The sequence below is a fragment of the Aethalodelphis obliquidens genome, unplaced genomic scaffold (genome assembly GCF_003676395.1).
Source record: "Aethalodelphis obliquidens isolate GAN/ISIS:26980383/991018 unplaced genomic scaffold, ASM367639v1 scaffold2, whole genome shotgun sequence".
NCBI classification, from domain to species: domain Eukaryota; kingdom Metazoa; phylum Chordata; class Mammalia; order Artiodactyla; family Delphinidae; genus Aethalodelphis; species Aethalodelphis obliquidens.
Genome location: NW_020837946.1, coordinates 247,955 through 271,465, shown reverse-complemented (window position 1 = coordinate 271,465; position 23,511 = coordinate 247,955). Strand labels below are relative to the sequence as shown.

General features: G+C 62.1%; 2 protein-coding genes across 19 annotated transcripts in view; one reads left to right on the top strand and one right to left on the bottom strand.

Annotated features, from left to right (window-relative positions):
* FARP2 (FERM, ARH/RhoGEF and pleckstrin domain protein 2) overlaps nt 1-5,451 on the top strand; it is a 92,336-nt gene extending 86,885 nt beyond the window's left edge. For 10 of the 12 annotated variants that reach the window (XM_027116161.1, XM_027116189.1, XM_027116170.1 and 7 more), the window contains 6 exons: nt 1,782-1,864; nt 2,683-2,801; nt 3,027-3,187; nt 4,183-4,290; nt 4,474-4,625; nt 4,914-5,451. In XM_027116161.1, the coding sequence (XP_026971962.1) occupies nt 1,782-1,864; nt 2,683-2,801; nt 3,027-3,187; nt 4,183-4,290; nt 4,474-4,625; nt 4,914-4,983 (693 nt within the window). In that variant the 3' untranslated portion in view covers nt 4,984-5,451. Of the gene's footprint in view, nt 1-1,781; nt 1,865-2,682; nt 2,802-3,026; nt 3,341-4,182; nt 4,291-4,473; nt 4,626-4,913 lie in introns of those variants that run through there. The other 2 variants (XR_003434732.1, XM_027116210.1) reach the window with 2 other exon arrangements.
* A 115-nt stretch (nt 5,452-5,566) lies between these two features.
* The window catches only part of STK25 (serine/threonine kinase 25), a 34,538-nt gene continuing 16,593 nt past the window's right edge, over nt 5,567-23,511 (bottom strand). The window contains exons 1-12 of one of the 7 annotated variants that reach the window (XM_027116286.1): nt 16,294-16,424; nt 15,656-15,778; nt 11,381-11,611; nt 10,684-10,740; nt 10,072-10,180; nt 9,282-9,439; nt 9,007-9,192; nt 8,398-8,543; nt 8,119-8,233; nt 7,865-7,936; nt 6,259-6,395; nt 5,567-6,090 (exon numbers count right to left, since the gene is read on the bottom strand). In XM_027116286.1, coding sequence (XP_026972087.1) covers nt 6,051-6,090; nt 6,259-6,395; nt 7,865-7,936; nt 8,119-8,233; nt 8,398-8,543; nt 9,007-9,192; nt 9,282-9,439; nt 10,072-10,180; nt 10,684-10,740; nt 11,381-11,611; nt 15,656-15,685 — 1,281 coding nt within the window. In that variant the 5' untranslated portion in view covers nt 15,686-15,778; nt 16,294-16,424 and the 3' untranslated portion in view covers nt 5,567-6,050. Of the gene's footprint in view, nt 6,091-6,258; nt 6,396-7,864; nt 7,937-8,118; nt 8,234-8,397; nt 9,193-9,281; nt 9,440-10,071; nt 10,181-10,683; nt 10,741-11,380; nt 11,612-15,655; nt 15,779-16,231; nt 16,427-23,511 lie in introns of those variants that run through there. The other 6 variants (XM_027116248.1, XM_027116278.1, XM_027116267.1 and 3 more) reach the window with 6 other exon arrangements.

Genomic DNA, 23,511 nt, shown 5'->3' with positions numbered 1-23,511 from the left:
TTGAGATAAACCGCCACGCGTGTATGTGAGCCTGGGGCTCCCTGTTCCCACCGAGTGGCTGTAGGAGCGGCTGACTGGGTGGCCTTCCCTCCAGGCCCGTCTGCGCCTGCGCCGTCCCAGCCTTGGGCAGCGCTGGCCATCCACCCCGTCCTCCGCGCCCCAGGGATGGCCAGCAAGGCCGCTTCCTGCGCCCTCTGCTCTCCCCCAGGAGGCACCGGGTGCGTCTGTCGCTCTGGCCTGTTAGTGTTTGTGAAGCGTTCCTAAACCCTTCCAGGTCTCAGGTGCCTTCCAGGTACGTAATTCCCGTCACTTTGCCTGCACTTCAGTGTCACCTCAGAGTTTATAAAGTCCCTCCAGACGGGGATCGCGTTTGTCTTGTCCCTAGAATGGCCACGGGCACAGAGGCCCGACGAATATGTGTTGAAGGGGTGAACTTAGATGTTTTTCTGTGGTCGGTCTGTCCATCTTTTCCTAATTTAGGGTTTCTGTCCTTGGCACGGGCTCAGAAAGTCTTTCCCACACCAACACTACATTGCTGTGGGACTTTCTTTGCTGCTGTGCTTACGGTTTTTTCTCTTTTACCTAATCCGCCTAAAATTTGTTGGTTTTGATGTTTTTAGGTTGGGATGTAACATTTTCTCCTCGTATAGTCAGTTGTCCCATTATTTGTTACATCCTCCATTTTCTTACTGATCCCAAAGTCTGCCTTTATTATATAAAAAATTCTTGTCCTTACACTTGGATTCTTTCTGAAGGTTCTGTTCCATTTCTGTCTGTCCCAACATCAGTCTACACTCTTCTAATTAGTGGTGGTGTAAGGGTTAGTCACTGTGTGGGTAAGTTCCTTCCCTTATTTGTCCTTCTTTTTAAACAGTTCTTTGCTCAAGTATTTATTTAATTCTTCTAAATAAACTTTGGAGTCATTTGGACAGATTCCTTCAAGAAACAACATTGGCGTTTCTGTGGAAATTGCATTAAATTTACATATTGACTTGGAGGGGGCGGCCGACATCTTGATAACCTTCTCCTCCTGGCTGCGCTCCTGTTAGTTTCAGACCCTTTTAAGTCCAGCGTGAGGCTCGGTGGTTGGCATCCCATGTTCTGGGGTGGGTCACCTGTAACTGGCTGGTCCTGGGGACAGACAGCCAGCCCTCGCTCCTGACTGTGGAGGGAAGGATGGTGACTCCTGGCTTGTGAAAGACACCGTTTCCTTCTGTTTGTATATAAGAGATATTATCAGAAATAACGTGTGGGATTTTGGCAAAGGTGTTTCAGCATGTGGAGGGGGATGGTCACTCTTCTCCCTTTGACTTTGTGACAGGGTGGGTTCCATCAGTCACCTTCCTCATTCCTAGAACAAGCTCACTTGGTCAGAGGACAGTTTCTCCTCTAGGCTGTTAGGTCTGATTAAGGAATACTTTGTTCTGGAGTTACTTCTCTTAATCTCTTATAACTGAGATTAGCCTGAATCTAACTCTGTTAGCGTTTGGTACCACTTTACAAACATGAATTGTCCAACTCCCTTTTCAACTAAAATGCTCAACCTTTTTTCCCGTGCTTGATTTTCAGCTAATAGTGCTGGACCCACCGGTGAGTAGTTGGGTGCCCATGGCCCTCAGCTTGCCCACCTGGGCAGCAGGCGCCATGGCGCGGGGATCCCTTGTGTCTCCTGTAACCCCTCGTAGAGTCGGCGTGGGCTTGGTCGGCACCTGTGTCCTGCCGCAAGCTCGGGTTCCGCCAGCCCCGCTCCGGGTCACACTCCCCTCCTCTCCCGCCCGCAGGTGGAAGAACGTGAGAATGAGTGGTCTGTCCCGCACTGTTTCACCATCTACGCCGCTCAGAAGACAGTCGTGGTGGCAGCCAGGTAAGGGCCTTCCGCCCGCGTTCCGCATCCCAGCGGCCCTGGTCCCCTCTGAGTTGTGAGAGTGTTGCGGTCGCGGGGACACGCAGCCCCTCGAGCACTGCATCAAAGCTACGCGACCGCAGGAGCAGCTTCACTGTCCGTGGGAGCTTGTGACCATTGAGACCATCCGCAGAGACTGGCTGTGACACTGCTGGCTGCTCAAGGGAGGGGGCCGGCGGGCTAGTGGGGGGAGCCCGGCGGGGCGGCCACACCGAGGCCTAGCGTCACGTGCCTCCCGCCCCGGAGCTGGGCAGCAGGAGGCTGACTGGGCCGTAGCACAGGAGCAAACAGACGCTTTCCCCACTCCCCACACCCTGTGGACAGCAAGGCGACCCGAGCTCCTGGCGGCCTGGACGCTGTGCCTGGTCCCTCCCCTGTGGGAGCCCGCGTCCCCAGCTTCTTCCAAAGGTGTCGTCCTGTGTCCGGGCGGGCGGCGCCTGGCTCTCAGCTCCCATCCTGCGGGGTCCTGGCTGATGTCAGAGCACAGGGCACTGGACTCCCACCGGGAAACCCTGGCAGCTTAATTTATGATCCAGGACCCAGTCTCATATTTCAGCTTCACAGCCCCAGAGACCTAAACACCCGTTCCAGGAACCAAGTACCCTGTAGAGCACCCCCGTTCCAGCGTGACAGGTGCAGGCTGGGCCTCCAGCAGCGTCCTGACAAGCCCTCTGGACCCGAAGGATAGGGCGCACGAGGGGGAAGCAGGCACCCTGGCCTTCTGCCCTCCAGTGGGAGGGGGCCCTGCCCAGTGGCTGAGCTTCGGCCCTGCCCCGCAGCACCCAGCTGGAGAAGGAAAAGTGGATGAGGGACCTGAACGCTGCCATCAATGCAGCCAAGAGCAGCGCCGACACGGCCCTGGCACCGCTGGGCAGCGTGCTGTGCCCCCTTCCCCGCAGTGAGTGCTGGCCGGGCCCCCAGGAGACAAGGAAGCTTTCCCGTGGGTGTCACCCAGGTCACGGGCAGCCCGCTGGGCCCACGTGCTCTCCGTCCACGAGGGACGTTTCGGGCGGGCGGGAGCTCTTCTGGCAGGAGCAGCACGTGGTCTCGCACCCTGCCTGCTGCTGGCCGGGGGCGCGGGCGGGTCCCGTCTCCTCTGAGCAGGGGCTGACTTCTCCCCCAGGGCCCTCCGACGAGGTCTCTCTGGAGGAGTCGGAAGAGGACGCTCGCAGGGCCCGCTGCTCCTCAGGGGGGCCGGGCCAGCACCGGGCCAGCACTGCCATGCACGTGTGCTGGGACCGCACCACCAGCATCTCCAGAGCCGACCGCAGCGCGGCCGTCGAGGTGCGGCCACTGGAGACCCTGCTTGTGTGGGCTGATGGGACGCCCGGGGTCCACGGTGGCAGGGGAGAGCAGCCTGGGTGGGCGGGGCCGGGAGGGCGCCGTCAGGAGCTCTCTCCGAAGGGCCTGTCGCCCCGGGATCCTGGGATGGCTGCCTCCCTCACCGGGAGCGGCCTCTTTGCGCCTGGGCCACCTCTGCCTCCACTTGTCCTGAGCTTCCGCGGAAGCTGGGGGAGGGACCAGCAGAGCAGGTGAGGAGCGTGGGTGGGTCCTGACACGGCGGGGGGCGGGGGGGGGGCGGGGAAGAGCGGGGATTGTGGCCAGCTCGCTGGGGCCTGCAAGACGGCGGAGTGGCCCTGGACACCGCGTCCACCGTCTGTGCCACCCCCTCACGTGTCAGAGGCGCGGGGCCCTCGTGAGCATCAGCCCCGACGGGGGCAGAGGCCTGCGTCATGGGGGGGGCCCTACCGTCTGTGGATGCACTCGGGCCCGTGTGCCTCGCCCCAGCACGAGGTGCGAGGACGGAAGCGGTGGCGCCGGCCGGAGGGCAGGAGGGCCAGCGCAGAGCGGCGCAGGCCTCGGGGCTGAGCGGGGCGGCCCCTCCTCTCCCTAACAGCGCCACGCTGCAGGCCGGGCCGCTGGCTGCGTGGGCCTCTGTTTACGGGGCACCCCTGCCCCCCACCGCCTGAGAACCTTCCTGTCTGGGCTCCGTGTCACAGGGGATTGGTGATGACGGGAAAGAAACTGAGCGCTATTCTACTTCGTTGTCCAGACTTTTTACCACCCTCCTTTGTTAGCTGCCAACGAGCAGAGCGTCAGAGCACGGGGAAGGGCACTGCGTTCGTGTCAGTGCGGAGCCAGCGAAGCCTGTGGGGGGTGACCCTGGGGAGACACCTGCTCCCAGGAGGCCCCTGGGAGGACAGAGCCCACAAGAGTGGCTGTCTTGGGGCTGGCGGTTCTTGGACACCCGTGCCCACAGGCTTTTCTTTTCCTTCCAGAACCAGCTCTCGGGATACCTGCTGAGGAAGTTCAAGAACAGTAGCGGCTGGCAGAAGCTGTGGGTGGTCTTCACCAATTTCTGTTTGTTCTTCTACAAAACTCACCAGGTAGGGGTGCTTAACCGAGCCCGAGGGGGGCTCTGCCCTTGGCACTGCAGGACCGCCAGGCCCGCCCACTGCGCCCTCACAGAACCCCCTCGGTTCTGAACGAGCCTGGCCCCGCCGCTGCTGCCGTGTGGGGAGAGGCGGGGGGCTGGGCGCCTGGCGAGCGCGTGCCCTGCTGCCTTCCAGGATGACTGCCCCCTGGCCAGCCTTCCGCTGCTGGGCTACAGCGTGAGCCTCCCCGGGAAGGCCGACGGCATCCACAAGGAGCACGTCTTCAAGCTCCAGTTCAAGTCCCACGTCTACTTCTTCCGGGCTGAGAGCAAATACACGCTAGGGAGGTAATTTCGCGGGGGGCTGCCAGGGCCCCCCGTATCTCCTCGGCTCTCCCTCTTCCACTGAGGACACCAGAGGCGGGTTTTCTGGGTCCTAGAAAGGAAGGACTGAGCACTGCTTCCAGGCTTTTAACTGGCCCATGCTGAGTCCCATGCCCTCCTTATTTGGGGTCACTCTTGGGAAGACAGTTGAGCGCAAGCCCACTGGTCTGATGGTCAGAGCACGCCCACTTCCCAATCTGCTGTGGGCGGGGGACGGGTCCCGGTCCTGACGGTCCCGAAACCTCTTCTCAGGTGGATGGAGGTGATCAAGAGCGCCAGCACCTCACCAGGGAGGGCCGGGACCTCCGAGGAGGAGGCGTGAAGCCCACCCTGCCCGGCTGAGGACAGACCCGAGCAAGCAGAGCAGCACGTGCCCATGACTGCACGTCCCGTGTCCCCCCTCCAGACTGGCAGTGGATGGGCCTCACTCACAGGGACACCTGGGAGGGGCACAGTCCCCTCAAGACCCAGTCACTCCCTTGGCCCCGTGGGGCAGCGGGACGAACACACATGTGCGTGGAAATGGGCCCGGCTCCATGCACTGCCGAGGCTGGTGCCCACCTGCCCTCTCTGCGCCTCCAGAGCAGGACCCTGCCCTTCAGGCTGGGTGAAACGGGGGGTGGGACAGGGCCCCTGGGTCACAGCCACATGGAAGTCCAGCAGAAACCACTCTGCCGCCCACCCCACAGACCTCTGCAAAGTGGAAAGCAAAGTCCCCGTAATTTATCAGCTCCCAGGAGGTGTGCTGTGCTAACCTGCGTGTGGTTAAAAATAAAGGGCATCTCCTGTATGCCTGCGTGCTGCCCCTCTCCTTCCAGTGGGCACACGTGGTCCCTGCGCGCTGTGACGAGCTCAGAGGCCTGGAGCGCAGGCTGTGGACCCCGCCCGGCCACCACCAGCATGTCTCCAAGTCAGGTCTTTATTGAAAGTGGCAGGAACTTCTCAACGTTCTATGAAAACCAACTCCTTACCCTCAGGCTATTTAGGGAAGCAAGGAAGTTCGATTTTTCTTAAAAAACAACATTCTGGCTGACAAGTACTTATGAGAAGACACGGTACCTGATCCAACACCACAAGGCAAATCTACAACCTCCAAGGGCCATCGGGCCGGGTGGGGAGGAGGCATATCTGCCCCTCAGTCTGGGTGGCCGCACTGCCCGGGAGCCCACAGAGGGGGCGGCCAGGCGCCGCTCTGCTGCCGAGTGTGGCCGTGGCCTGGCCACGAGGGGGGCGTGGCAACGGGGCGGCCCTCTGCTCAGGGCTGGGGGCGTGGCCCGGCAGGGAGGCCGGCGGCCCCGACAGCACACGGGGTTTCCAGTCAGCGCGGTCCTCGACAAGGCAGCTCAAGACGAAGACCCCTCTCTCCCCTGTGTGCGAACCGCAGCGGCTTCAGCGGGCTGACGTCAGGTGGTTTCTGCTGTGTGAAAACCTGCGGACCGGAGGCCCCGTCATTGCTGCCGCCGCCCGGCAGTGCCGGCCGGGGTGGGGTCTCCGGGACACCGAGCGAAGCCGGTGCGGCCCCGTCCTGCCGCCTCCTGTCCCAAGGGCGAGCACCCAAAGCGCGTCCTGGGCCTCCCCCCTGCCCCAGCACCCTCACCTCTGCACGCGCTCCACCAGCTGAGCCATCAGCTTGTCCGAGATGCCGGGGCAGGACTCCTCAGCCAGGCTGAAGGCGTTCTCCAGCTCCTCCAGCGCCCCCAGGCCCCCGCCGCTCTGCTTGTGCTTCTCTTTGAGCTGCAGAGAGACACCCGTGCGCCTGGTCAGAGGCTCAGGCTGGTGGCCTGCTCCCCTCGCCTGTGACTCGCAGCGTGGTCCCTCCACACAGAGCTGGGACAGCAGGTCCCCGGAACGCCTGCGGGCGGGGCTCCCAAGAGAGGCAGTGGCTGCCCCACCCCCCGCCTGCCCCTGCAGCACCCCCGTCCTCAGGCCTTGGCTCTCCAATCACGTGGCTTCCCCCTGACCAGGGTCCTAGAAGCCCACAGCTCAGGTCCGCCAAGTGAGAGGACACAGCCAGACCCGCCGGCCCGACCTTCGGGACCAGGCGCCACCAGCACCGCGGGGCTGTGAGGACCCAAAGGAGAGAGATGCCCTCCCTGCAACTGGCCTGGCACGGAGGGGCTGGAGACTGGTCAGCCCGTCCCCACCACGCCCGACACTACAGAAACAGGGGTGCACACCTTCCAGGACACCCCCCCAGCAGCCGACTTCAGGCAGGCCCAGCCCACAGCGTCAGGACCCTAAGGGGGCCCCAGCCAGCCTAGGTGGGGCTCCACCTCCCCACCCACCTCCCTACCCAGACACACCAGCCCACGGCCCAGCCCACGGCCCACCCCTCGCAGCTGGGACGCGAATGAACACACACACGCACACGCGCGCACACACCACGCAGCCCCAGAGCTGCCGGCCCCGCCCCGTGGCAGCCTTGCTCAGGCTTCTGATCCAGCTGTCCACGCTGAGCCCCAAGAGCTCCTGCCGCACAGCCCCAGGTGCCCGCACAACCAGGGGCAGTCCCCCCAATCCCGTTCCCCCCACTCCAGGCATTCCAGGCCCCTGGAGGTGGCAGCGTGCCTGCCTGCATCCTGACGCCCCTGCCCCGTGCCCGCACCCCACCCTCCGTGGAAAGGCTCTGCTGCCGCCACGCTCAACATCCCCTCCTCCTCCCCCGAGCTCCAGGTGCCAGCGACACCCTGGGTGTGAACCTGACCTGACCACAACCCACTGCCGGCTGACTTATGCTCCTGGGGATGCTACCGACTGCCCATGAGCAAGTGACACAGACACCAGGTCACGTGACCACTGACTGGGGAGTTGTCCTTAAGGGCTCCCTGCCCAGGGCCTGACACCCAACACCAAGATCTAAATCTCCCGGCCTCTCTCTCGACAAGAGAGTCACCCCGTGTTTCTGGTTCAAGACAAAAAGTCCTAAGACAGTAATTCACAATCAAAGCTGCCCTGAGACCCCAGAGAACCCTGGCAGGCTTGGGAACTTAAGGGTCACCTTAGGCCAGCTTGCCCCAGCCATCCCTGGCCCTTCCACTCAGAAGGCCGGGTCCACAGGTCCACCCTCGTGGGCTTTACGGGACCCAGAAAGCCTGCGCACCGGCAGGCTGGCCAGCGTACCTTGCTGTGGCCCTGCGGGGGCAGCATCTCTGAAGAACAGCAATACAGCCCCTGCCCCCCAGGCCCCCCGGCCTGGCCCTCACCTCTCCAAAGACGGGTCGGACCAGCGTGGACAGGCACTGGGACCTCGGCTGCCTCTTGACAGGCTCCGCTGACTGCAAACACAAAGCGCGGAGGGGTGAGCAGGGCAGCGAACTCAGGCGCCCCGTTTCCGGTCTCCTGGAAACCCGCCCTGGGGAGCACACGTGCCCAGGAGACATGCCCCCCCACAGCCCTCCCCTCAGTCAGCTCTGAACAGGCCTCCACCCTCCTGGCGTGGGCGCGGGGACAGCCAGACCTTCTGGGGGCCATGCAGGGCCGTCCCCTTGTGCAGCTTGCCGTGCGGGCTCGGCCGGATGGTGGGGGGGAACGTCCAGACGGGGCCCTGCTCTCCGTCCTCAGGGTCTCCGTCGCTGAAGGGGAGGAGGAAGAGTCACAAGGGCCGCGAAGCGCACCTGGCCTCACGGCCCTGAACGCTGGGCCCGCGACACCAGGAACAAGCACCCAACTCCTACCCCCGAGCAGGGACCCCGCCCCTGTGCCCACCGAAGCCCCACAGGACGAGCGGGGCCCCTACATGTCGGAGTCCTCGGAGCTTGACTCCTCGCCGTGGCCCTCTGACTTCCAGCGCTTGTAGCGGTCGATGAGCTCAGTGAGGAAGGAGGTCTTCTTGGTGTAGCGCGTGATGAACTTGTGCTTCAGGAGCTCCTTGGCGGCGGGCCGCTGCCGGGCACGGGCACGGGTTACCTGGCGCCGGGCAGCCAAGCTCCGCCCTTCGAGCTCCGCCCTTCGAGCTCCGGGGGCTCAGGCGCAAAACAGCCTGGGCCGAGCCCTGGGCCTCAGCCTTGCTGCTCCCGGGGGCTCGGTGAGGGGCCTCCGGGTGGGAAGGGGCAACAGGGAGGCTGGGGGGTGCTGCACGCCGTCCTTGCCAGGGGGGAGCCCTCTGGAGCTTCCCCGGACCCGCCGGGGGTTGCAGCGGAGCCCACCCTGGACCAAGAGAGGCTGGGGAGAGGGGGCACCTGGCACAGGGGAGGGGCCTCAGGCCCCATCGCCTCCCAGCTCCCAACACAGACCCCCCCAACACACACACACACACACACCCCTGGGGCCTGGTTCCAGCGCGGCCAGAACCCGCCCAGCCACGCAAGCTGGCACCTGCTGGAGCGGGGGGCCTGGAGGTGCTTACGAATCGGGGGTCCTTGTTGAGGCACGCCTCCACGAACTCCCTGAAGGGCTTGCTGTGGCGGCCCTCCAGCGTGGGTGGGCTGTTCTTGGGGATCAGGAACAAGACGCGCATGGGGTGGAGGTCGGAGTTGGGGGGCTCGCCCTTGGCCAGCTCGATGGCCGTGATCCCCAGCGACCAGATGTCAGCCTGGACGGAAAGCCACACGGGGCCACTGCAGCCGGGGCACCTTGAGCGCCCCCGCCCGCGACCCTGCCCCCCCCCCCCGCCGCGCCCACCTTGAAGTCATAGGCCGACTGCTTGATGACCTCGGGCGCCATCCAGAAGGGGGTGCCCACAAACGTGTTCCTCTTGATCTGCGTGTCCGTGAGCTGCCCTGCCACCCCGAAGTCTGCCAGCTTCACGTCACCCTGCTCTGAGAGCAGCACGTTGGCAGCTGCCCGACACAGGACAGCGGGGCGTCACCCTCCGCGCCACGAGGGCTCCCGCCCGCACGCAGCTGCCCGAGGAAGCGCCTCCCTCCCGGCGTCCGCCCGACGACCTGACCAGGGCCCCAGGGCACTGCCGGCAGGTGAGGGGCACAGCCACGTGCTCCCCCCAGGCCAGGCTCCAGGGCCCTCGTGGTGGTCCCCTCTTACGAAAAATCCCACAGAGCGACGGCCCTTCCTCCCAAGTCACACAACAGGCGGAGGTGACCCTGACCGTCCCCTCACTCTGCCAGTCACCTCCCGTCAGCCCCTCAGCCAGGTCCCTCCCTGGTGGCCTGGCCACTCGTGTACACCAGCACGGTCGCCCTAACTACACCTCACTCTCAGATCTAAGACCTGAGCGAAAGTCCATGTTTTTGGCCTAAATAGGATCCCTCCTACGCTACGTGCAGAGCTGCTCTGCCAGCGCACAGGGACACGGTACTCAGAAAGCTCTGTCCGTTACTGGCAGTGTCTTCTGGAAGACAGAGCAAGATGGAACCGCTGGGTTTCCGAGGCCACGGGGAGCGCAGGCTGGGCGCACTGAGCACCGCCAGCCCCGTGCCCCAGAGCCGCCTGCCACCTCACAGCCCCGAGGGACCTTTGATGTCTCGGTGTATCTTGCGCTCCGAGTGCAGGTACTCCAGGCCCTTCAGGATCTCTCGCAGGATGGTGGCGATGTAGGTCTCCTCCAGGGGACCCGGCTTAAGCTGCAGACACAGAGGAGACACTCGGGCCTCCCCTGCAACGCCGGCCCACCCTCCCTTCCTTGCCACCCAGAGCCAGCGCCAAGGCCTGAGCTCGACCTCCTCTCTACCGGGCGCGGGGTGACCCTCTGGATGGCGGGGGCTTCCTACTTCTTTACCCACTCTCGAGAGAGAAGTTCCAGAGGCCACGTCACGTGGGTGTGGGGGAGGCCCTTTTCTGAGGACAGACACACACTACCTTCACCTTCGCTGTAAACGTAACAGCTGAGAACGGAGTCCCGGCCACACCCCTGAGCTGTCTGCCTGGGGGAGCTAACCACCCTACCCCCCAGAGGCCTGCAGAGGCCCGGGACCCCTCAGCACCGGCTGGGTCCCAAGGAACATCCGATGTGCCAAGACGGCAAAGGGAGGGAGGTCACGGGAACCCAGGGCCCAAGGACAACCCCCAGACAACTTCAGTCTGGCCCCCGCCCTGCGGGCCACCCACTGCGTGGCCCACACCTCACCAGGTCCAAGGCGGAGCCGCCGCCCAGGTACTCCATGATGATCCACAGCTTCGTGCTCTGGTACCAGAGAAGCGCGCGTCAGCACGGGGCAGCCGACAAGCATGGGACCCCGACACACGCCCCCACCGGGGTGACTCAGCCAGGACGCCCACCGGGGACGGGCTGCAGCAGCCCAGCCTGGCTCCCCTCCCACCACGCCCCCGCTGCAGACGCTCTGCAGACAGACCAAGTGCCCGGTCAGCAGCCGAGCCCCCTCCCTCAAAGCCCTCCTGGGAAGGGCTCCAGGCTCCGGCTGCGGGGGTCCCAGAGCTCTCCCAGCAGATGCACCCTTGCCCGGGCAGCGGGCGCAGCCAGGCCACTCCAGAGCCGGCCGACCCCAGAGACTCTGCTCACGCCCTGCCCTCCCAAGGGCTCCCCCTCAGGACGAGGCCAGGCCCCTCTCTGCATGCACGCTTGGCCCTGGGGGCTGTCACTTCTTGGGGGCCCTCTCCACTGTGAGGCTGGGTCCGTGTTGACCTGTCGGGACCCCTGCCCTTCAGACCAGGCCCACGTGGGAGCAGACCCAGCCTCGGCCTCCCAAGCAGACACGGGGACTGCCGGGGCCATCCCCGTGCTGGCCACAGGGAACCTAGACGGCTCCCCGGAGGGGCGGGCACGAGCATGGCTGGCGCAGAGCAAGCCCCCAGCCCGCAGGCACCTTCAGGTAGGAGCCGAAGTAGCGCGTGATGTAGGGGCTGTCGCACTGGCTGAGCACCGTGATCTCCTGCTGGATGTCCTCGATCTCGTCCTCAGCCTCCTCCAGGTCGATGATCTTGATGGCAACCACCTCCTTGGTGCGGTTGTCGATGCCCTTGTACACCTCCCCAAACGAGCCCTTGCCGATGCGGTCGAGCTTGGTGAAGAGCTCCTCGGGGTCCACGCGAGAGTGCTGGGGACAGAGGGCGGGCCGGGCAGCCAGTGACCCCAAGAGCCGCGAAGAGCCAGGGAGTGCCCCCAGATGCTTTCCTCGCTTCCTTTATCACTTTTCGTTCAGAAGATAAAGTTACCCTCCACACAAGGGAAAACGCCCCCAGAAAGCGCGGCGAGACCTGGGCTCTCGCCAAGAAACCAGGGCCGTGGGCAGGCAGAGGGGCCACGCAGGTCACCCCGACCTGCCCACACCCCACGCCTGGGGAGGGCCCAGCAAGGCACAGTAACGGGTTAGGAGGGACGAGTCGGTGGAGCACAGGGAGGCGGGGACCGTGAGACGACCCTGGGCGACGCTGTAACCACCCAGGAGCCAGCCTCACGCGCCCTGCCGGCTTCGTGAGAAACAGCCTGTCCACACTGGATCAGTGACTGTAACAGACTCCCCGGGGAAGGGACGAGGGATGTACGGAACTCTCACCGATCTTCCTGTAAACCTAAAATTGCTCTAAAAAATAAATCCTGTTAATTAAAACAAAAAACAAACCCAGCACACGTTAACCGAGTTCTCCCTGCGCACCTGGAAGCCACACCCGGAAGCCACACCCCTTAGAGAGAGTCCCATTCGAGCCCCCAGATCAGTCCTCACACCAGCGCAGAGCTGAAAACTGACACTTTCTTGGGTGCTTGATCTTGGAGGTTCAAATATACGGAACGCCGTCCCACCCAGTGCTCAAGGCAGAAGCACAAAACCACCCTAACAGGCGCTGAGCCGCTGGGGCAGGAGGCGCTCCGCACCTCCTTGTCCCAGCACCTGGACGCTGTGGCAGAGGGGCATCCGCGGTGACAACCCTGCTTTTGTCCCTGACCCTCAGTGCATCCAAGGCGAGACAGCTCCACGTGGGGCTGCGTGGAGGCAGCAGCACCAGAGAGCGGGTGAGGCACCCCTGGCATCGCCCCCACCCCCGCCCCGCGGTCCCCTGGGCTTCTGAGATCACCTCACTCCCGCCACCGACCACGTTCTTAGAGCCTGGAGCGGCCGCACAGGCGCTGCAGCCCCAGGACCCACGTGAGGTTCAGCAGCTCTGGGTGGGACCCGTGGAAAGGCTGGCAGGGAGCATAGCATTTAGTCCAGACAGAGGTGAAAAGGGTTTTCCAAGCCCTGCCGGGCCTCAAATCCACCAGGACTCACGTCCCTCCAAACCCCAAGCACCATCACCCAGAGGGCGTCTCGGGGGGCGCCCACCCAAAGCGGCGGCGTCACCACTTGCTCGGCTGCTAAGCGCTGTCCGTGATGGTGCTGAGGGCGGGCCCATCCCAGGGCAGCCGCGCTCACCAGGTCCGGAGGAGACAGCCCTGGGGAGCACAGAGCCCACGTGCACCCCTGGGGTTCACGCCCAGGCAGAGCTCCGTTTGCGGCCCAGCTGGCTTCAGACTGAGATGACGTGTCAACCCCAAGTGGCCAGCGAACTGCCTTCCCAGGAGAGGGCGGCAGGTGATGGGGCCTCGGGGAGGGCTGGGCCAGCGAGCCTGGGACACAGCCCCCTTCCGCCTGCCCCTCCGCCTGTGCCCCTCGGCTCAGCCAGCCCAGGAGGGCCTCTCGCACCTCTGGGGGCCGGTCCAGCAAACCACTCACCCGCACGCCAGCCCCAGCCCCAGCCCGAGCCAGGGCTGGCACGGCCCCGGGGACGCCTCCGGTCCCACCAGCGCTCCTTCTGCAGTGGTCTCAGAGAAGACCCAGGGGAGGTGGACCGAGGCCCGGCAGCACTGATGGGCACTGCTGTCCCTCCAGCTCTCGGGCCTCTGCCAGCGACACACGCTCTCCGCCTTCTCCACGCGGGGCAGGGCTGGGGCTGGTCCCCCACAGCGGCCTGACCAGGGATACCCCAGGCAGGGTGCCCAGCCCTCCACGGCCCCAAAGTGGGAGACAGGGCAGACCCCTAACCAGATTCCAGGCTCGGCAGGGAAGCAGGGAGCCCCCGCCCCAACTCTCACACTCTTTGGGTCCCCACCGCTACAGGCCAGTCCCCTGAGCAGACAGCGTGACAGGAAGGCTCCTGGCCGTGACCCCAACCTTACAGGCACATCACAGACACAACCTGCTCACAGCCCTGCCAGCGGAAGGAGAGACAAGTGCTCCGGGGCCTGGGTCTCAGGCCGCCCTTCCTGACAACACGCGTGGTCTGGACAATCGCTCAGGCTGCTCGCTGGGCCCAGACCCTGGTTCTCTGAATCAGCCCTGGGGCTGCCAGGTCTGCAGCTGCCACTCAGCAGTGTGTCTGTGTGTATGTCCGCTTAGCGATACGTCTGCCATAAGCGTCACCCTCCAAGATGAGGGGTGCCCAACGGCCCCCACCACCCCACGAAGGGTGGCAGCCAATGTGCACGCGGTGCTGCCTGCAGCCATCCAGAGCCTGTAGGCAGGGCAGGAACCAGCTAGGCAGGGGCCTGACATGCAGGACTCCCCCATGCCTGTGGAGGAGCACACCCACGGCCCCATGCAGGGGCCGCCTCGAAGGGCCACAGTGACAACCGTCTCAAGAGAAAACAACGTCCTGTCAGGCTTCCTGCCACCGACAAAGACCAAGTCTCTCCACCCCTAAAAGGACAAAAGGGGCTTCCTTCCTTTGGGGTCTCTTCCTCAGCTCCTCTGGGCCTGCGCTCCCTTCCCCGGGCATGTGATCCGGAGGCCCAGGCCACACTCCAAGCACCATCAGCACACAGGTATGGGGGGGCTCATAGCTCCCATTTCTCATTCTGGGACCCACGGGAGCCACTTCTATAGCTCTTTATAAAAATAAACTCGAGCCAGACTTCCCTCCCAGCATCTGAGTCATGTAATTTAAGACACAAGATGTCACTGATGAACGAAAACCCACCAGCTCACGTCCGCGTCAGCGAGCAGGCCCTGGGGCCCGTCTGCAGCCACAGCCGGTCCAGGATGCCCTGCCCAGCAACTGTGTGAGGCGCTCCAGGTTTCTCCAAGGAGCCCAGCTGGGCCTGGAGCTGACCCTGACCCCAGCCCCGCCGCCCACACACAGACACACGCTTCCTGTTCCTCCCGAGCACCCATCCTCAGACTCAGCCCACGGAAGTTCTCTTTAAGAGCAGCTCCCAACACCTCACAGCGCTCAGCCTAAACCACGCTGGAGCCGACAAGATGAGGAGAACAAGACCCAACAGCTAGGACGCAGGGACACCCAACTGCCAGGTGGCTCACCTCACATCAGCTTCGGGTCACACTCGATTTGAACTAACAAAAGAGGGGGAAACGCATGGCCCAGAAGCCCAGAGCTGGCTGCCCCGACGCTCTTATCCAGAGCCACCCAGCCTCAGGGCACACTGTGGAGGGTCCCCAGTGCAAAGCCAGACGCCTCAAAGTGGCTGTCGGGAATTACGAGAACCAATCAACCAAAAAAGACAGGCAGTGGGCGCTTTCCAGGCAGGCACCTCCAGCCCAGGGGCAGCCCTTTCCAGCCCCCTTGAGAGAAACAGGCACACACGTGTCCTCGGCTTTCCCTGCACACCGACTCTCCCAACAGCTGCTAAATCCCATTCTCAGCCCCTCTCGTCCCCCCCCAGCCCCTGCCCCAGCCGGACACGGCCAGCGTCCCTGCCCAGGCCGAAGCTCCATGTGGACCCCGATCTTCCACATGCCTCCAGATGCGCAGACCCAGGTTCCTGCGGGCCGGCGCGGTTCCCAAGATACGTCTCTGCACGCCCTCCGCTGACCCTGCACTGTGGCTCTACGCTGACAGACTTGGAGACTCCTGCCCCACAGAACGCTGCAAACCAGCCAACCGGAGTCGGCCCTGCACCCACCAAGCCTGAGCACCGCAAGACTGCTCCCCGCTTTGCGCACGGCTGTGCATCACAGGGCTCCCCACGAGCTCCTCCCTTCAACCCACACACGCCTTAGCAGGGGCTGCTCTTCGGAAACGCCAGGACGACTTTCAACAGACAGTCCTTGGTGAAGCGCCCTTTCTCAGACCCTGCAGCCAGCGGTCCGTGTCAGGCGCACGTGCACCGACGACACACACGCCCGCGGTCCAGACGCCCCCCTTACCTGGTTGGCAAATCCCCTGAGGTGAGCCATGTCTGCGCGGCTCTCAGACCATCCGCTGCACCGCCGGGAGGCCCCGAAATCCTGCCTGGAGGCTCTGGAACTCGGCTCACCCGCTTCAGTCAACTGCAGGGAGAGCAGGCCTGCTCGGTGCCCTGTTCCGGGTACACGGGGCTCCCCGCTCCCCTGGGACCCGGCGGCCGCCCCCTCCTCCAACCATCTGGGGACCAGCTGGGGTTGAGGGCGGGCTGGAGTCAGAAGGAAGGGCCATTCCTCCGAAGGATCCCCAGTGCCGCGTTCTCCTCTTCGCCCGGCCCAGCCCAATGCCTCCCCGGAGGAGCCACCCAACATCGGGCACTCCTCGAAGCCCCTCACACCTCCGCCCCCGGCCCCCGCCCTTCCTTCAGACCCCGGACCCCCGCCTGGACCCCCGCCCCTAACCCCTCCCCCAGTGCCCTCTCCGCGCCCCACCCCCACCGCCGACCCCGCCCCCGGAGCCCTCCCCCCGCCCCACTCCCCCCGCCGCCCGGCCCCCTCCCCAACCGCCCCAGGCGCGGGCCCGCCCGGCAGCGCGCCCACCTCCGGGGGGCTCCATCCCGGCCTCCCCCGGCCCGCTTCGCAGTGCCCACGAAGGCTCCCACCCGCAGCCTCCGCTCGCCCGGAGATGCCTGGGCCCTCCAGTCCGCGAAGCAGCGACAGTGTCGGCGGCGGCCGGAGAAAGCCCGGCGGCGGCGGCGACGGCGGCGACGGCGAGGGCGCGCGGCGTCGTGGCCCAGCGCGGGGCTCTCTGGGACACCGAGTCCCTCTCTCGCCCTGCGCCGGGGCGCCCGCAGGCGCTGGACTACAAGTCCCGGCAGGCCACGCGGCGAGCAGTGTCGCGGCCCGCAGGCGCGCCGCGGAGCTCTCTGGGACTCCGAGTCCTGCTTCCTGAGAGGCTCGGGCCTACGTCTCCCGGCAGGCCGCGGGCCGGGGCCGGGCCGGGGCGGCCGTGGGGTGGGGCCGCCCCTCCGCCCCGCCCTCCCCCCCCGCCCCGCCCCCCGCCCCCCCCCGCCCCGCCCCCCGCCCTCCGCCACCGCGCTGCCCCTACTCCTTCCCGCACCTGGGAGCACCTGGCCCTAGGCTCCCGTCCTGTCCTGCAGGCCCCGCCCCTTCCAGCATCTCCGGTCGGGGAGGGATGACTGGGTCTGGACGTGCCCGGGAACACTATTCAGCCTGAAAAAGGGAGGCGGTTCTGACACAAGCCACTGCCTGGATGAACCTTGACGACGTGGCGCTAAGTGACATAAGCCAGTCACGGAAGGACAAATACTGTTTGATTCCACGTATGTGAGGTCCCGAGAGTAGCCAGATTCGTAGAGACAGAAAGGTGAAGGGTAACTGCCAGGGTGGGCGTATTGTTCAATGCGGGCAGAGTTTCAGTTTGGGAAGATGAAGAGAGGTCTGGAGGTTGGCTGCACACCTGTGTGAATGTATTTAACGCTGCTGAACTGTACAGTTAAGATGGTACGTTTTATGCGACCTGTATTTTACCACAATTAAAAATAAATAAAATAAAATGAAATAAACCTATCACAAAGGGACAAACACTGTATGACTTCACTTAGATGAGGGGTCAAGAATAGGCCACTTCAGGCTTCCCTGGTGGCGCAGTGGTTGAGAGTCCGCCTGCCGATGCAGGGGACACGGGTTCGTGCCCCGGTCCGGGAAAATCCCACATGCGGCGGAGCGGCTGGGCCCGTGAGCCATGGCCGTTGAGCCTGCGCGTCCGGAGCCTGTGCTCCGCAACGGGAGAAGCCGCAGCACTGAGAGGCCCGCGTACCGCAACAACAACAACAAAAAAGAATGGGCCAATTCAAGAGACAGAAAGTAGAATAGAGATTTCCAGGGGCTGGGGGAGGGGAAAAACAGGGAGATATTACCTAATGGGTACAGAGTTTCTGTTTGGAGTGATGACAAAGTTCCGGAAATAGACAGTGATCATAGTTACACAACATGGTGAATTTACGAATGTCAGTGAATTGTACAGTTAAAAATGGTTAAAATGAAAAAAAAGGTTAAAATGGTACATTTTATGTTCTTCATATTTTAGTACAAATTTTAAAAGAGCAATGATAAATTGGATTTCATCAAAATTTTTGAATTTTGCTTTCAGAAAGACATTATTAAGAGAATGAAAAGACAAGCCATAGACTGGAAGAAAAACTTGCAAATCACATATCCAACTGTATGTACTGAGAATATATAAAGAGCTCTCAAAAATCAACAGTTAAAAAACAAACAACCCAATAAGAAAAAATCGAGAATAGACTTCAACAGACACTTCCCCACAGAGGACACATGGATGGCAAATAGCACGTGAAAAGATGCTCAACATCATTAGGTCTCAGGGAAATACAAATTAAGCCCATAATGAGATACTAACTACTCACATATTACAATGGCTAAAATAAAAAACACTGACAATACCAAGTGCTGACAAAGATAGGGTGATGAACTATCCTGGTTTCCTAGGGGTTTCCTGGTTCCAGCACTGAAAGTCCCCTGTCCCAGGAAACCCCTAGGTCCTGGCAAAGCAGGATGGTCGGTCACTCAGGGTGAAGATGCAAGCTGGGACATAGGCCGTCGCTGCTGAGAAGGCAGAATGGTGCAGCCACTCTGACAACAGCTTGGCAGCTTCTTAGAAAGTCAACCTGGGGCTTCCCTGGTGGCACAGTGGTTAAGAATCCGCCTGCCAGTGCAGGGGACGCGGGTTCCAGCCCTGGTCTGGGAAGATCCCACATGCCGCACAGCAACTAAGCCCGTGCGCCACAACTACTGAGCCTGAGCTCTGGAGCCAGGGAGCCACAACTACTGAACCCACGCGCCACTACTACTGAAGCCCATGCACCTAGAGCCCGTGCTCCGCAACAAGAGAAGCCACCGCAATGAGAAGCCTGCACACCGCAACGAAGAGTAGCCCCCGCTCACCGCAACTAGAGAAAAGCCCACGCCCAGCAACAAAGACCAAATGCAGCCAAAAATAAAAAAGTTTATTACTTAAAAAAAAAAAAAGTCGACCAGACACTTTACATAATGACCCAGGATTGCCGTTCCTGGGTACTTACCCTGGGGAAATGAAAACCTACCTTTACACAAAAACCTGTACATAGTGAGGTGGATGGACCTAGAGTCTGTCATACAGAGTGAAGTAAGTCAGAAAGAGAAAAACAAATACCATATGCTAACACATATATATGGAATCAAAGGCAAAAAAAAAAAAAGGTTATGAAGAACCTAGGAGCAGGATGGGAATAAAGACACAGACCTACTAGAGAATGGACTTGAGGATATGGGGAGGGGGACGGGTAAGCTGTGACAAAGTGAGAGAGAGGCATGGACATATATACACTACCAAACGTAAAATAGATGGCTAGTGGGAAGCAGCCGCATAGCACAGGGAGATCAGCTCAGTGCTTTGTGACCGCCTGGAGGGGTGGGATAGGGAGGGTGGGAGGGAGACTCAAGAGGGAAGAGATATGGGAACATATGTATATGTATAACTGATTCACTTTGTTATAAAGCAGAAACTAACACACCATTGTAAAGCAGTTATACCCCAATAAAGATGTTAAAAATTAAATTAAAAAAACCCCCCAAAACCTGTACATAAATGTCTACAGCGTGTCTATTCATAATCGCCCCAAACTGGGAACAACCCAGATGGCTTTCAACGGGGTGAGTGCGTAGACCGTGGTCCATCCCCACCACGGAGCACCACTGAGCAATAAAAAGGAACAAAGCACTGATACTTCTGCAACTTGAGGGGCCATAAATGTATCATGTGAGAGAAGGAAGCCAGTCGCCAAAGGCTGCGTACGTGGTACAGGGCTCCGTTTAAGTGACATGGGCACAAGGACGCAACACCAGGGAAGGAGAACCGAGCGGTGGCTTCCAGGGCCTGGGGTGCAGCCTCGCCTACAGTGGAGCAGCGGGAGGGGGCTTCCGGGCCATGGGACTGTGTTGGAGATTACGCAAATCCATACAGGCAGTAAAACTCATAGAACTATACACTAAAAAAGGCCATGTTGGGCTTCCCTGGTGGCGCAGTGGTTGAGAGTCTGCCTGCCGATGCAGGGGACACGGGTTCGTGCCCCGGTCCGGGAAGATCCCACATGCCACGGAGCGGCTAGGCCCGTGAGCCATGGCCACTGAGCCTGTGCGTCCGGAGCCTGTGCTCCGCAACGGGAGAGGCCACAACAGTGAGAGGCCCGCATACCGCAAAAAAAAAAAAAAAAAAAAAAGGCCATGTTACTGTATTTTTTTTTACAAATAATTTTTTTTACATTGACAATAATTCCTAAATATCAAATGTAGAGCCAGTGTTCAAATTTCATATATATGTGCATGTGTATATATGTGGTTTCAGATGTGTGACTACACACAGTTTGTTCAAATCAAGATCCAGTAAGGCCCACACATTATGATCCGTCTTGTCTCTTTTTCCCTTCGCCATTTAGGTGCTGAAGAAATCTGGCCACTTGTTCTGTGGAGGGGCCCAGGCTGCACTTTGCTGATCGCCCCCCCATCTCACCTGCTCCTGTCTCCTCCTGGGACTTCACAGGTGGACTCCAGGCCCCATGGCTTCTTGTGAGGAGGTGCAGGTCGCCTTTATCAGACACCACACACACCCCAAAGGGGGAGGACAGAGCATGTCCCCTTGGAAAGTCCTGGGGCCCGGGGGGCTGAGGACACCCCAGCGGGTGCCCAGCCCATTCTCACCACCCAGGCGAGCCCCGCCCACAGCTGAGTGGCACTGCCCTGAGGCTGTGCAGAAGTGGGGCTGGGGGAGGGTGCAGCCCCCCAGGAACCTCCTCATGAGGGGCCCTGAGAAACTGAGAGAAGGGGAAGGTTTGGAGACAGAGGGAGCGAGGCTGCCTCAAAGCCAGGGAGGCCGGGGGCCCAGGACCTGAGATGACCCGCCCAACAGAACCAGCCCCTGCCCCTCCCGAGTGCAGACCTCAGGTGGGAAAAACCACACCTTCAGGGACAGACCAGCGGCCTCCCTGGGCCTGTGCACTTGGCTGTGGGATAACCAGCCTCACGACGGGCCCTTGTCCAGTGCCAGACCTCAGGGGTGTGACCACCCCATGCTCTGGGAAGGGGGTGCTCACAGGGTTCTGTCCCTCGAGGGAACCCCAGCTGGGACTCAGGGATCAGGGCCCCACGGCCTGGGAAGGCCAGGCCTGATCCTGGGGCCGCGCTCCTCCCCTTTGTCCAGCCTCCTCTTCTGCCCAGGAAGCAGATCCACACAGCGATGCAGGCCTGGGAACTGGGGAGGGGCCGGCCCACTGGGGGCTGCCCCCTCGGTCAGTCCAGGGCCCTCGCGCCCTCCTTGCAGCCACCCCACACCTCGCTGTCCTGATGCTGCTCCCCTGACAGCAGCCCCCGTGTTCATGGCAGGGCCTCCTGGAGCATCTTCAGTCCTCAGGCAGTTGGTCCAGGATGCGGCCCCCGCTGGAGTATTTCTGAACACCTGGGGGAGAGAGACAGAGGCGGCAAGACAGAGAGAGACAGATACAGAGGGAGGAGAAACGGCTGGACTCGAAGATATGATAGGAATTTCTGTAGTCCAGAAATGGATTGGAATCTGAAAGCGGTGGCCTGGGTCTCAGTCCTGGGATGTCTGTGTTGGGCCTGGAAGCAGGCAGTGCCCCGGCAGCCCAGCCTGGGCAGGGTGGGGCAGGGCCCCAGGGAAGGAGAGCCACGCCGCAGAGACAAGGCTGAAACCCCCAACAGTGCACAGGGGTATGAGGTCGGGGCTCCTGCACCCTTGGGTTTGCTGCCTGGGTGGGGCTGGGAGGAACCGGTGGGCACTCCCTGCTGGGGTCTGCAGGGGAAGCTGAGATGCAGGGCCCAGGGGGAGGCATCGGGAGCCCGAGGGGCCTGAGTCGGTGTCTCCCGGACAGGGGACCCCAGGCAGGGACCCGGGAGAGCCGGCAGCTCTCCCACCACCAGGTGCTGCTGTGGCCTGGGTGCAGCCCTGGCTGGACCCTGGGTCACCATGCCCTCCCCCCAGAGAGTGGTCTCAAGTCACCTCTGGCCGGTCAACTGTGTCAGCCTGGACTTTCCATATCCCAGCCCCGTGCTCTTCCCCCCTGGAGGGCCACCACCTCGGGGCAGGAAAGGCCGAGCTTCCCCACCTCCCTCCCTCTGCTCGGGAGGTGGCCACAGTGGGAACACTGATCCCGAAGCCAAGTCATCAGTGCTGGGAAACTGGCTCGGAGAAGCCTGGCCCAGGAACAGCTGCAGGAGAGCCCAGAGCCAGGCCGCCCCCGGGACACCGGAAGAGCAGGAGAGCAGCCTGTGCTTGTTTTCACCCAGGAAAGCTGCCGGGGCACAACAGGGCGAGGCCGCTGGGGCCAGAGGGCCCTGTGGATACCTGTGCCCCCAGCTGGGACCCCCCACCTCCACCCCGCGACACTGGGAGCCACTGCGCCAAGGGAGGCTGGGAAGGTGCTGGAAGACTCCCAGGGCTAGAGCTTGGGCGATGGTGATGGAGGGGGGCTGGGGATTCAGCATCCGCCGGAAACAGAAACACCAAGCGGCTCCCAAGAGCCTGCCCTTAAATTTTCAGGAATTTTGTGAGCGGGGTGTTACCGTCATTAGCAAAAAATTAATTATAAATACTTAGAATGAGTTATGTTAGAAACGCAGCTCTTCCTAACCATTTTGCTCCACTTTTCTTTTCCGTCTGTGCCTGAGCGCATCAGCACACGGCAGCCCTCCAGGGCTGTGCTGCACGTCAGCGATGTCACCCCAGGCACGGGCGCGGGGGGGGTGGTGGTGGTGGTGGTGGTGGTGGTGATTGCACCGCGGGAGGGGGCAGACCTACAGCTCAGAGCCCAGCTGGCCCCTCCTGGGCGGTAGGAGTTCAGCCGCCTGGAAGGGGGCGCACAGCTCGCTTGGGTGACGGAAGCGTGTGGCAGAGGCAGAAACAAGGAGTCAAGACGACATCTGGGCACCAGACTCACACCAGTCCGCTCCGACTGCCAGGAGAGACCCACAGCCCCGGAGGCTTAGAGGACAGACATCTATTTCTCACATCTGGAGGCTGGGGGTCCGAGTCAAGGCCAAGGCCAGCAGGGTTGTTTCCTGGGAGAACCCTCTTCTCGGCTTACAGGCGGGCGGCTACCTTTTTGCCATGTCCTCACGTGACGGACAGACAGACAGACAGAGAGCTGGAGCCCTCTGGTGTCTCTTGGAAGGGTGATAATGCCATCTTGGGGACCTCATCTAACCCGAATTACCCTCCAAAGGCCCATCTCCTAACACCACCACATTGGGGTTCAACATATGAATCTGGGGGGGACACCACTCGGTCCATAATGTTCTAGAGGAATATGCTAGAAACACAAAAGCAAAGGAAAAGGAAAGTAGATCCAGCGAACGGTGGGCAGCAGGTTTGGAGGGGGGAGGCGCAGCTGAGCCTCCTGCAGGGAGGGGCTGAGCCTGAGGGAAACCCCACCGCAGGGAAGATGCTGTGAGCCAGGAAGTCTCCCCTCTGCCTTCCAAGGGCTCGGCAGGGCTGCCACCTAGAGGCTGCACGCCCGATGAGGCAGCGGTAGGGAACCGCTGACCAGGCCGCTTGCCTGAGTTCTCTCACAACAGGAGGTCCCCATAAGGGACACGGTGCTGCCGCTACCGCCAAAACTCCCCGGGAGGATTCGGGAGGGGCTGGAAGAGGGAGACACCCGACCTCCCAGAGTCCTTCTCACTGGAGTCCATCCTGAGTGAGAGATGCGCGCGCCACCAGGAAGGACCCTGAGTCAGACTATGGGCCAAGCAAGATGACCGACCAGAGGCAACCTGGAAACTAACCC